We start from the raw sequence: 13,636 nt of genomic DNA on the forward strand, positions 1-13,636 counted from the left end.
GCCTAAACCAATAACGATTGCCCCTGCCCAGCGAAAGAAACACAAAGCCAAATCCATTTGCTCAGTGGATGATGACAGGCAGCCAGGACCTTCACAGCCAGCAGAGGAATCTGAACCTGAAATCATCACTGAGTCCCTGTCCATAGAGAGCCTTTGTACCCTGAGGAAAGATTACACTCCATGGCGTGATGAAACTATATTAAGTTGGATGGTCCAGATCTGGGATGCTGCAGGCAATGGTACAGTTCTGGATGGCACTGAAGTGAGGCATTTGGGAACCCTGTCACGCGACCTAAGTATTGACCAAGGGATGACAAGGGGCCCTGAAGCTCTCAGTCTCTGGACACGGCTCTTAAGAAGTGTGAAGGAAAGATACCCGTGCTGGAAAGATCTCCAGCTGCAGCTAAACCCCTGGAAAACCATGGAACAAGGGATTCAATGCCTGAGAGAACTGGCAGTGATAGAGATCATACTCTCAGGTGACCAAGCAATTAGGAGCCCTGACATGGTAAAATGTACACCAGTGATATGGGGATGAGACAGTGAGTTCTATGGTGAGGAGGCTCTGGGTGTGCACAGAAACTGTGCACGGCCCAACACAAGCAAGAATCGCAGCTGTGGAAAAGAGTCTGTCAGAGACCATACAGAGGGTGGAAGATAGGATGGACAAGACTCATCAGAAACTCAGGAAGGAGCTGAAAGAGGGCCTTCTCCAAATCGCATCCGTGCAGACCAGAGGCCCTGTTACCAGAAGCAGACGTCCCACGGCTAGGGAGAGAGGGTACACCCCAAGAGCTGAACTGTGGTTCTTCCTGTGCGACAGTGGGGAAGACATGAGGAGGTGGGATGGAAAACCAACTTCTGTCCTGGCAGCACGGGTATGTGAATTGAAGGATGGTAATGCTGAGAGAGGGAGCTCCACCAGAAGGGAAACAGCTCAAGGTTCAAATGATAACCAGGACTAGAGGGTCCCTGCCTCTAGCCAGGCAGAGGCCAGGGAAAATTGTGTCTTTTGGACAGTGTGGGTCCGATGGCCTGGCACATCAGAACCACAGAAATACGAAGCCTTGGTTGACACGGGCACACAGTGCACTTTGATTCCATCGAGACACGTGGGGGCAGAACCGGTTTCTATTTCTGGAGTGACAGGGGGATTGCAGCAGTTGTCACTGCTTGAAGCCTGTGTGAGCCTAACTGGACAAGAGTGAAAGAAACATCCTATTGTGACTGGCCCAGAGGCCCCGTGTATTCTGGGCATAGACTTTCTCCAGAGTGGGTATTTCAAAGACCCAAAGGGACTCAGGTGGGCCTTTGGAATAGCTGCTGTGGAGGCAGAGGGCATTCACCAACTGAACACCTTGCCTGGGGTGACCGAGAATCCTTCTGCAGTTGGGCTCCTGAAGGTAGTGAAGTGAGTGCCAATTGCCACCTTGACAGTGCATTGACGGCAGTCCCGGACAAATAGAGATGCTGTGATTCCCATCCACACAATGACTGGTGAGCTGGAGAGCCAAGGGGTGGTCAGCAAGGCCCACTTCAGTCACTCAAGGCCCTGTTTGGCCTGTATGCAGGTCAGAAGGGGAATGGAGATTGACTGTGGACTATTGTGGCTTGAATGAAGTAACTCCACTGCTGAGCCCTGCCATGCCAGCCATGTTGGAGCTCCAATATGAGCTGGAGTCCAAAGCAGCAAAGTGGCATGCCACCACTGACATTGCAAATGTGTTTTTCTCCATTCCTCTGGCAGCAGAGTGCAGGCCTCAGTTTGCTTTCACCTGGAGGGGTGTGCAGTACACCTGGAACCGGCTGGCCCAGGGGTGGAAGCACAGTCCCACCATCTGCCATGGACTGATCCAGACTCCACTGGAAAAGGGTGAGGCTCCAGAACATCTGTAGTACATTGATGACATCACTGTATGGGGGAACACAGCATTGGAGGTATTTGGGAAAGAAGATCATCCAGATTCTCCTGGAAGCCAGCTTTGCCATCAAAAGAACAAAGTCAAGGGACCTGCCTGAGAGATCCAATTCCTGGCTGTATATATATGTGTAAACGTGTGTGTTTAAAGTTGAATTGTATTAATTTGGGCATTGAGCAGACGGTATGGAATAAGGGGTGGAACGTCCTGGGGTGATGTTATGAAGCCACTTTATTCCTTAACCGTCTGCTCAATACCCAAGGATGCTGGATGGACCTGGGGCCGGGGTCAGAGCCATGGACCCGAGGGGGCATTGAACAGTTCAACCCAACAGCTCGGGGGTCTCTGGGGCTCGGGAGGGAGTGCGCTGGGAGTGCTGTGCTGCTCTTTGGGTTTCTTTTATGTTCTGGCTACCAGGAGAAAGGTTCTGTTGGTTTGTCTTGTTCTTTTTCCCTTCCCTTGCCCCCCTTGCCTCACTGCCTCCCTTCTGTCCTCGCTGGTTCAGGGAGCCTGTGGGTGGCTCCGGCTGGTCCGAGACTGCGTCTCTGTTCCCTCTCCCGGAATTTGTTGTATTTTGAGGGGTTTTTTTCCCTGTTCTACCCTGGTTTTGTTTGGTGTTAATAAACAGTTTGGTTTTTTTCCACTTTCACCTGCTGTGACCCACTTGTCTTATTGGTGGAGGAAAAGGGAAGGCCCTTTTCCCTTTGGAGGAGACACTCACTCCGGAGTGTTTCTTCCTGAAGTTTTGTCTCCAAAACCGAGACACCAAGGTTACTATTTTTCATTTTCTACAGGATGCAAGTACTCCTGCATACTTCACTAGCAGTGATACAAACACTTCTGGCCAAAGACCCGAGAGTGTATTACCTTGAACTCTGATAACCATTCCTCCACAACCCCAGTATCGACAGCTAACATCTTCCAACATCTGCTTCAAAACCTTCAGCCTGAAAGAGTAAGCAAACACAGTTGTGAATACTCCAGTCACTGCGCTAAGCAGATGATGAAAATTAAGTCCCTGTGAATATTTAAAGAACCTTATCATGCTTTTACTTTTTAACATTTTACATGCTGACATTACTTTGAACTTTTATTGTACCTCACTTATGCACGCTGGTGGAAGCATTAAACACAAGAGTTTTCACATACAGCAGTTTAATAAATTCCAACTATGTACTGTGTAGGAAGCTCAGTAAGTCAAAGATTTGCAGAAATGGCACTCTGAAAACAAAAAATATTACCTCCTCAATTTCAATTTATTTTTCAGCTTACAGAACTTGAGAGGAAACTGTACGGACTGAAGAGAAATGACTGTTTAGGTTTTTCCTAGTCAACTGCTATTCCTACGTGGAAAAGGTCACTGAAATAAAGGCAGATGGAAACCTTTCAGTCCTCCCCCACCATGGCAACTGCAAGACAATGAGCCTGCTGCCTCAGCATGGAGCCTAAGACGGACTCCCCAGCCCAACACTCTACCCAATCTCAGACAGAGGGAGGTCATCAGCAGTAGGACTTGAACACAGGAGATGCAGAGTGGCTTCAGAAACTAATTTCTGATTTCTCTTCAATTTTGAGAAATCACTTAAAAACAATTGTCCCTTGGAGCAGCTTATTCTGACACAAAAGACCAATATAGCATTAAGATACAAAACTACTAAAAGTTAAAAGAGCATGCTGTTAGCTTATCCAAACTGTGCCCATGGATTTCAATCAGAGACAAAATTAAATACTCATCTGAGAAAAAAATAAACACTGTCTTGGTGAAATGTTCAGTCATGGCAGATATCGCGTCCTGATGCCTTAGGTTTTAACCTTTGTATTTTTCAAATTCTGTATTGCTTGGTGTAGTTTCTTGTAGCCTGTTAATTTCTGCTCTCTCATGCTAGGTAGACATAACAAAGCCTCTCCAGCCCTGCTTTCCAAGGACACCAAGACTACCCTAGGCAAAACAGTATAAAACCAAAGAGCCTCTAAAGGGGGGGCTAAGCTGTGGGGAAAACTGAAGCTTTAACTGGAGAATTAACCCTGCTATGCAAATGAACCAAACCTATAAAAGAGTGAAGAACTCGTGACCTGGGGTCCATCTTGGGGTCCATTTTGAGAATAGCTTCAGACTCCCCAGGGTGCACCTTTGAAGGCCTTTCAAATAAATACCTCTTTTATTCCCTTACTCCTGTCTAGTCTCTGTTTCTAGGAGGCTTCTTAAGGCATCAGTCCAGTTTTACTTTGCCAGTTTAAAACTAGTTTTGAAGTACCAATATCCAAGTATGGGCTTGTCCATGAATGACACGCAAGGAAAAGATGAGAGGGAAGAACTGCCTTTTATAACACAAATACAAATATTTTGTTCTGAAATCCAAACTGTAGTAGAGCATATACAGACTATATACAGTATATTTTAAGAATCCTAAAGGGACAAGAACCAGATATGATAATAGCAAGAGCTCACTATAACACTCCAAAGCAAGAGGAGTGGGGAAGCACAAACTTAAATAAGGCTTTAAGTAGTGGCCAAAAGCTTTCAATGCACAGACAGGGTTGTGGAAATGACTATTCAGACATGAATGGCAAAAGGAATCAAACTGAACAGGCTGTTCAGCAATTTCATTTTAAGAATCATTTTAATACACAATAATACCATAAGGCAACCAGAGACTTCTATGCCCCCTTCTCCTCACTTGCATGATCATTAAGTAACAGACCTGGACAGCTGAAATCAGCTGTGGCAACAGCCTCTCACCACCCTAGAAAGATACACGAGTGTGCACAAAGCTTACAAGAACACTGCCTTTGGAGGATGAAAGGACAATAGGGAAGGGCAAGGAAGCGTAAGCACTTGATTTTTGGAAACCAGACTACTGCCATGGCTGGATATGGCCTCTTTAAGGATTGTGAGGCAGGAAAGCCATCCTTTATTTGGGAGAGCAGCAGGGACACATGGAGCTTGGCCCTGCTGTGGACGATGAGACAGCTGGGAGCTTACAGGTCACAGATGAGAGGGCAGAACAACATGGGTGACATTATGGCAGGTGTTTGCTACTCATCACCTGAGCAAGACAAAACATAGGAAGCCCTCTTCATACAGCTGAAGAAGCCTCACATTTACAGGCACCTGGTACTCACATGGAGCATGAACTACCCTCTTATCTCTTGGAAAGGTAGCAGAAGAGGAAACAAGCAACCCAAGTGGTTTTTGGACTGCATTGATTATCACTTCCTGAAACAGGTGACTGAGGAGCCAAGGGCAGGCCCTCTGCTGAACATCATAATTACAAACATGGAAAAACTGGCCAGTGATGTCAATCAAGGTCAGGGCAGACACAGCTGCAATGACCATGACAAAGGAGATCACAGGATCCCAGTAAGAAGGATCAATGCAAGAAGGAGGATCAGCAATGTAGAACATGTAGCAATGTAGAATGGTTCATGGGCTTTTGCAAAAATATCATCAGCAACAGGAAAACTAGGGCTCCATGACTGAATTAGCAAGGGATCTGCTGAGAGAAGATACAGAAAAGGCCAAGGTATTCACTGCCACCTTTCTTCTGTTGTTACCAGCAAGAGCAGCCCCCAGGAGCCCCAGATCTCAGAGCACAGAAAATTGCCTCAAGTGGCAGAGTGGCTGAGCATCCCTGGAGACAGTGAAAACCCAGTTTGATAAGATCCTGAGCAGCAGCCAGACACCTGTTTCAATTTTCACTACTTTGAGCTAAGGTGGCTGGACTTCAGAATCACCAAAGATCCATTCAAACCTCACCCATCCTATCACCCTTTATCAACAAAGAAATAGGAAGGATTGCCATGAAGAATATTCATCTAGCTAAATACCAAGTCTTTCTGATCAGCACTGACAGTCTCTGAAGATGTAACAATGAAAATACAGAGGAGCAACCTCTGAATACTCGGCATAGGTTGTGTGAGAGACTCTGCTGTGAAGGGAAACTTTTAAGGATAATACCATGTGCTAACAAACACAAAGGCTAGTCCTACTACAGTTACTGAAGCAAACACCTTACCAGTTCCTACAGAAGCCCACAATCTACTAGCCCTACTTTCATTCCTATGAAGGTGGACAAAGGTTTTTGCAGCGTCTCATGCTTCAGCACAGCTGACAATAGTAACCATTCCCTACTGAGCCCTACTAACACCACAAATACCTGTCCTAATACTGATTGTTCAAAGCAAAAATCCCATTTTTGGAGTCAAGAGGAGTCCTGGATACACCACGTCCATAGCTGATACCACATTTATCTAAGAGATGCATTTTTTTCTCACCTATCTCTAGTGATTCATCAAGCATTATTTTCAGATTAAAGGTTCCCAGAGCAGAGAGGTTTCATTTGACCAGTAAAAACAGTAAGAGCATCCTTGGCTGGCATTATCCATTGGAGTAAGAATAATAAGTTTTTATGACTAATTTTATGACTAACTATTTAAAGGTGACCTTTTTTTTTTTTTTTGCAAAAGCATGAACTTTTGAAATGACATCTGTAAAAAAGAAACAAGGCAAAGTTTTTGCTGATCAGATCTTTTATATTTATTTTTAAAGTAGCAGAGGCATTCCATTGAGAGTTAAGGCAGTTGAAACACACAGGAGATAGACTGTCCATATTTTACCTTTATGCACTAAAAAATCCATATATACCTGTTTAGCCCACAGCAACACACATTTGAGTATCACAAATAAGAACTCTAACTTTAAAAATATTTTCCAAGAAAATAAAGATTATGTGTTAGATTGATGTCCCCTAGAAGGAAAAAAAAGCCTCAATTTCACACATCAGCTGTGTGGGATCTATTTAAACAGGCAGACAATCTACTGCTTTGCTGAAGACTGCCTCATTTGTCCTAGTTAAATAACAGATCAAGTTGGACCGGCACAATATTTGGACAGAGTTGGAAAAACGAAGACTGTTCCAAAAGGAGGATTAACAAATTTCACTTAACAACACAATTTTTTGCTGAAGCCCACAAAAAGTTTACAAAAAGTAAGTCTAAAATGGGATTTCTAACACTAAGTGGACCAAAATAACCTTTTACAGAAAAAAAAAAAAGACCCAGAGGATTAAAATAGCATGCCTTAATTACAGCTTTGTTTCAGTGGATATAACTGCAAGATATAGGCCACTGTTAAGCATGAGATGTCCCAGTCACTACAGAATTAAAGGAACATAAAGTGGATAAAATAAATACCTGCTACTTTGGGGATTATTAAAAAAAAAAAAAAAGTAAAATTGTATTAAGACTATACTTTATATATGCCAAAACTGTAATGAAAATTCAAATACTACACAGCATTTTTCCAATAGAAGTCTTGTTTTAAGATACATCAGTATGTTTTTCCTTGGTCTCTTCCTACTAAGTCCCTGCAAAGATTTCAAATGAGTGGAGTTTGAGAATTTCTTTAAAAACAACTTGCTTTTGTCACCACAAATCAAACACCACTTTGATTAAACGTGACAAGCAGCTTCAAATGTCCCCATGCTCCTTGTTCATTTGGATGTCCTGATGAAGATTGTTACTGGAAAGACCAAGAAGTCTCAATTATTTAAATACCACACAACCACTTGTGATGCAACTCAGTAACAGCCAGGTGGTTCATCTCTGTTGAATTTTTGTTAGACACATATATATTATTAACTTATCTCACACATGAAGTAAAGCCACTTTAGGTGATACTCTCTCATTGCAGGTCTTATCTTCATAACTGCCACATGAAAGCAGGCATAGCTTATGCAGTCTAGCTAACACATGGCTAATTGTTTATATTTATATGGCTAATATATATAATATGTGCCTTCTGAGTTAAAAGCACTTTGGAGTATTTTCCGCAAGACTCTCAACTTGGATTAGCAGCCAAAGAAAGGATTTATAATAAATAATAATTAACAATGCCCAAGTCCTAAGCAGCCTCTGAGAGCTGTCAATTGGTCTTGCTCTAATACAATAATATAAGTCCTATAATCTCCTTATAGAACCAATTTTTAGTTTGTTTCAAGGTGAGTAGTACAACTCAAATAAGATACCAAGGAAATTTATCTGACAAAAGCCAAGTCTCATTTAGGAGAGACTTCTGCAAAGTCCCTAAGAAGGTAATTTTCCCCCCCTCACCCATTACAGCACAAATACATCAGGAACTTACTGAATTTCCTGTTTTTTAATAGAGGAGGGAGAAAAAGTTACTAGGCACTGAGCTGGTGGAGGGCCAGCCAAGACAAATTAAGACATATTCTCTTGCAAACTTACTAATGCATCCATCTACTTAAATGGCTTTGGATTTTCATACACATCACTCAAGACTTTAATATAATAATATCAAATCATGCGTTTGAATGACATCACAGACAACACATGCACAGGTTTTTCTTTAAAAATAAATTCTCACAATAGGCGGCTTTCTTGCTCTTTACAGCTATCCAGTGTTTGCAGAATTCATCCACAGAATGCATGTGCATCTGGATTAAGTACAAGGAGGCTGGACTTGGATAAAAATGAACTCTTGAGTTCTGCAGAATTGACTTTCTGAAACCGCAGTATTAGGTATTTGCTAGGGAAAGTCACGAGCTGGAAAGAACAAAACCAGGAGCCAAAAACTGCTCAAGTCCCACCCTCTGGGAATTGCTGGAAGAGAAGAGAAAGCATATACTGCATCCTTACCTAATCTGTAAAGTATCTGCTTGGAAGTCTGTATTATTTGCTTAAAAAAAATTTAAAAATTAGCTTAAGGGAAACATGGAACAGAAAGTTAAGCTATTTATGAACCATCAGCCAAATATGTCAACTCACCCCAGAATAGGGACAAAGTAAACTTGTGAGCATTCCATTAGGATGCATCAGATCCACAAGAGACCCTTAAGTCCCTAGTAAATGCTCATCTTCTGTTCTGTAGTAGTTTGCACACAGAAGTAGGGACGGGCCAATTAGGACTCAATTTTTCTTACCTTTAGAAGTAGTACAAGTAGTATTAGAAACCTTTTAGTCAGCTCTACTTGATTTATCAAGTTCACTTAAGGATTACAGTTTACACTTAAAATTCACATTGCTGAACCCTTTTCTCTCCTTGTTTCAGAGACAAAGACACAATCCCTGGTAAAGCACAGAACAGGGAAGAGCACTCAGACAAGTGTATTCTTGATTCAACTGACAAAGAGGAGAATGTATTTTCCTGATGTCAATGCACAACTCATTCTAGTGATACAGTGATCTGTTCATTTACTATACAGTTTTGAATATGGTCAAGCTGTTCTGTTCAGATACTTGTAGGTGCAGTAATGGGTAGCAAAACATTTGAAGTCTTTTGAGAAAAGAGACAGATGCTACTGTGGACTCCAAAAGCCACTCTGACAGGTTTCAGAAACCACAAAAGCGAGGTCTGACTTCTTGACTTTGACAAAACCCCAACAAAAGCCCCATTGTGCTAAGCCTGAAACAGTCATATGCTCTATTCAGATATACAACTGCAAACAGTGCTCAAAGACTTGGTATCAAATATTCTCTGATAATTGCCATCTTCAGTTTAAAAGACGACGAAAGCCACGGTGCACCAAGCATCACTGACTCGGGCTCAAGCAAATTCCTAGAATGAGAGATGGTTATTCAGCACCTTCTAACAAGAGAAATAACAAGTTTTAGGTGATACTATAGGTGACAGGCTCCAAACAAACAGGAGTTACCAAAAACAATGTAGGAAGGAAGTATGCATACAGGTCTGAGTACATTAACTTTATATAAATGCACAGGAAAAAAAAAGCACCTGGACATATGCATGGAAGGATCTACTCAGAGCCACTAAATATATAAGCACTTCTAGTTCAGAAAGCTGGAGTCAGAGGTTGCTCCCCAGCACACTCTTCCAGTTTTCTCTCAGTTCCTTTCTTGGCCTCTATTAACAGCCACTGTTAGACAATAAGGTTTCAGAAATTCTGGTCTGATTCACTATGGTCATTCTGCAGTCTTCTGCATAATACAGTAGTCAACACACAAAAGGTAAGTGTTCTGAACATTTGTTTCCAGTGGTTTGTAAAGATTACTGGACCTTAGGAACTGAAACTGCAGTCAATTTTAATTTCATCTTGCCAAGGGCGTTATTCAGTTTTGCTTCCCATTTTCCCCTCCCATCTGTCAGTGACAGAAGCAGCCTTAGATAGAAGCTCTTATTTAGAGCTTACACTTTATACCACAATGTGGAACATCAGCCTTAAAGAGTCAGGAGTCAACAGACTTTTCCATGATATAGATTTAAATAAGACTTCCTGATCCTGTGCACATATGCTTCTCAAACAATTTCCACTTGGAATATGACAAAGTGATATACTCGCCCATCAAATAGAAAAGTCCTTCTGAATGATAGCCATTACAGTTTTTTTGAAAAGATCTACTAATATTCAGCCACAGATGAGAGACCTCAATTCAGTTTTGATGCCAGCAATTAAGGAAAAACATAGTCTATAGAAAGCAAGCATATATCAACTAGACCATACAGAAACTATAAATAACTGTCTTAAATGCAGTTGTCTCTTCTGCAAAGTATCCAGTACCACAGAATACTGCGTGGAGGTTTCTGGGCTGTAAAGCATCAAATACTTGACATATCAGAGTATAACCCAGTCTTCTATAACCTTTGAATTCTGTCAAGAGGGGGAAAAATAAAAAACAACAAACCACCTATGGCTGAAGTCATGAGGTTGCAAGGCCATTTACAATGCTGGCAAATAGTCACATGGGCACACATGACCCAAAACATTCATGATGAAAGCTTTTTAGAAAAGTCTCAAGCAGAAGGTAAGATTCCCAATAGCACAGGCTTTTGAAGTTTTTAATCCTGGTCTTTGACTCCTGGCAAATTTATTTGCTTAATTTCAGATTAGCAATCAATTACAAACCACATTTGTACTCAACTAACCTTGTATTTACCCTTTACTACCAAGGGGAAATCTCTCCCAAGACAGCCAAATCACTCACACCAGCCAAACAAGTCACCAGGACAGAGATATGAGACTACAATCATTGATATATTCACTTGAATTTATACAAGCCATAGTAAATCAGATCTATTTTGTTTAAGCAGGACAAAAGCAGCCCTAACAGTACAGCGCCAAAATGAAGTGAGAGAAAATAACTTCCACTTGAATTTTATTTTTTCATCTTCCTTAACTACTTCCTCCTTGCTGCCTTTTTTAATCCTGCTTTACTATTTCTTCCCTGTTGCCTACTGCACCAAAGCACACTCTAAGTACATCTGCATATTGATAACCATAGTCAGTCAAAACTGACCACCTGTAAGACAACTTAGTCCAGTCAGTTTACACCCCATTCTCTGGCATGCAGAATCCCTACTCTTTCAAGCTATTTAATCTGGAGTATATCCTCAAATGTTAGCTTTTCTATCACCTGTAATATATCAATAGTTTCATTACAGGGAAATAAAGTAAGAGCTATTACTTTCAAAGCAGTTTTTCTTAGCACCTAAAATATACTTGCTTCCTCTTTTACTTCATGCAAACATTACTGTTTACATCTTATTGACTCTTTAAGAAAGAATAGCATAATCTTAGATAGAATAAAACACACATAATTGAAAAATCTTGTCTTAATTTAAGTCCTTGCTTATTCTGGATTAATATAGTTAACTGTTCAACACATACAAAGAAAAATCAAGATAGTAACTATATGCATCATAAAGAAAGAGAATTTAAATTAAGTAACATTAAAATGAGTACAAGCACAAGTTTAACCAAATGAATGAACTAGAAAGCTTTAGAAATTTTGTCTGTTTTCTATGTATCAAGACTTCCATAACTTGTGTTGAGAACATCAGTGCATTGGCAATTCCACAGTAACACGACACAGTGCTCTTATCACTTCTGTAACGGGCAGCAGTGCTGCACAAGTTCACCACTTGCAAGAAACACTCTGTACAGAACCCCAAACAAACTTACTGTTCTTTTGTACCTTCGTTCCCTAAGCCCAAAGTACACTACATCCCTATGAAGTCAGGAAGCTTTCTCAAAACCCAAAGGCAAATTTAAAATAGTGAAATATAATAAGCTTTAGAGAGAATAATTGTGTTGCAGCTTTAATTTTTGTATTGCATGTAAGTCTTGAACCAACCAATGGTCTTTTCAAAAGCATGGAGCATTATTTAATAAGCAGTGCTGTGACATGTAGTTCCTTGCCTTCTCAACCTTCAATGCTACCACAGCATTACCTTTTACAGGCAGTTATTCACTTTAACTATTTGTGAAGTCGATTTGCTGCAAGCTAATTTTAAAAACCAAGTTATGATTTCTAAATGAAAATTGCAAGCCATCTCAAGTTAGAGTTTGTTCAGAACAGTCAGTCACATATGAAAAGAAAGATGTTGTGTAATTCAGCTGCTGAAAGACACTCAGTGTAAAGCATGCACAGGCAGATGCTGCACAATAGCTTGAGTATGACTAAAAAGCATGTGGAGAACTGAGCTGGGGCTGTACTTCATCTCTGAGCATGAACTGTAAAAGACACAATTTCAACGCCTTCTACCATTACAGCACATAGTTTCAGCTAATACAAGTCCAGAAGCATTCATCTGGCAAGTAGTTTAGCAGGGACCTATCAGAAGGAAAAAGACTCAGCTGACAAAGCAGGGGCAGGAGTCTGAGAGACTCTTCACGTACTCTTTAGCAGCAACATTAAGAATACAAGACTTTTGACCAAAACACCCCAACTCTGCTGGCTGAGAATGAGATTTTAGGAGACACTGCCTATTTCCAACCCTGCTCTAGGTATCTGCACCTCTTTTGGTTTGGAAAGCAGAGATGTCTACCTGCAAGCCAGACACTGACTGTAGAAAATACTACACAAGCCACACGAGGAAGACATTTTGCAGCAGCTCTTGGGACTTCCATTTCAACTGAATCTTCCTTCTGCCTCCAAAAAACGTGAGGAACTCCACAAACTGAGAACTGGGCTGCAGAAGTCACAGGTGCTTCAGAAGTTATTTATGTCAGGTTCAGGCCAGGATGGGGTTAATTTTTGCAGTAGCCAAGAGGGGCATGGCCAGGACCCAGAGGCTATTCTGTACCACCTCATCACTTCAGGGAAGCACTGGACTGGGTTAGCCAGTTCTGCATGGTGAGCGGTGTTTGCCCATTTTGTACACTTTGTTATTGATAGTGTAGCTGTTACTGTCTGCTTTCTTATTCCACTGCTGTTTCCAGTAAATTGTTCTTATTTCAACCTGTAATCTTTACTTTTTGTGCCCCTAATTCTCCTCTCCATCCTTACGCAGGGGAGGGGGCAGGGAAAAGGGGGACTGACAGAGATGCTGTGGTTTGGAAGGTATCGGTGGGAATGCTAAATTGGGGAATACCATTCCTATGCCAGGACAGCCTTATTTGGTAAAGTGCAGGCCCTGCTTTCAGGCCAAATCCATTCCAGGGCACCCAGCCCTTCATAAAGAAAAGAGAACTCTCCCCAGGGCTCCCATTGGCTTCTCCAGATCGGTTGTGTCACCGCACTGGGCTACCCAGGGTAGATCTACAACATAGCATAATATCAGACATGATCAAATACAACTGCAATGGAAAGGTTTGATTTTGACTCCAGAACCTTTATTTTAAATGAGTGCTATGACATATCCCATCACCCTAACCCTACCAATGCAGCAGCATTAGCATTCCTGATAGATTTCTATCTGAAAAATATTATCTCCATCATTCCTGATAGCTTTCTATCTG

The 13,636-nt window shown here is 41.6% G+C and overlaps 1 protein-coding gene across 2 annotated transcripts in view; it reads right to left on the minus strand.

Annotated features, from left to right (window-relative positions):
• HYCC1 (hyccin PI4KA lipid kinase complex subunit 1) overlaps positions 1 to 13,636 on the minus strand; it is a 47,689-nt gene that overhangs the window by 24,826 nt on the left and 9,227 nt on the right. For both annotated transcript variants that reach the window (XM_082289977.1, XM_082289978.1), the window contains exon 2: positions 2,787 to 2,866. In XM_082289977.1, the coding sequence (XP_082146103.1) occupies positions 2,787 to 2,837 (51 nt within the window). In that variant the 5' untranslated portion in view covers positions 2,838 to 2,866. The remainder of the gene's footprint in view (positions 1 to 2,786; positions 2,867 to 13,636) is intronic.

Source organism: Coloeus monedula, assembly GCF_965178545.1.
Source record: "Coloeus monedula genome assembly, chromosome: 1".
Classification (NCBI taxonomy): Eukaryota; Metazoa; Chordata; class Aves; order Passeriformes; family Corvidae; genus Coloeus; species Coloeus monedula.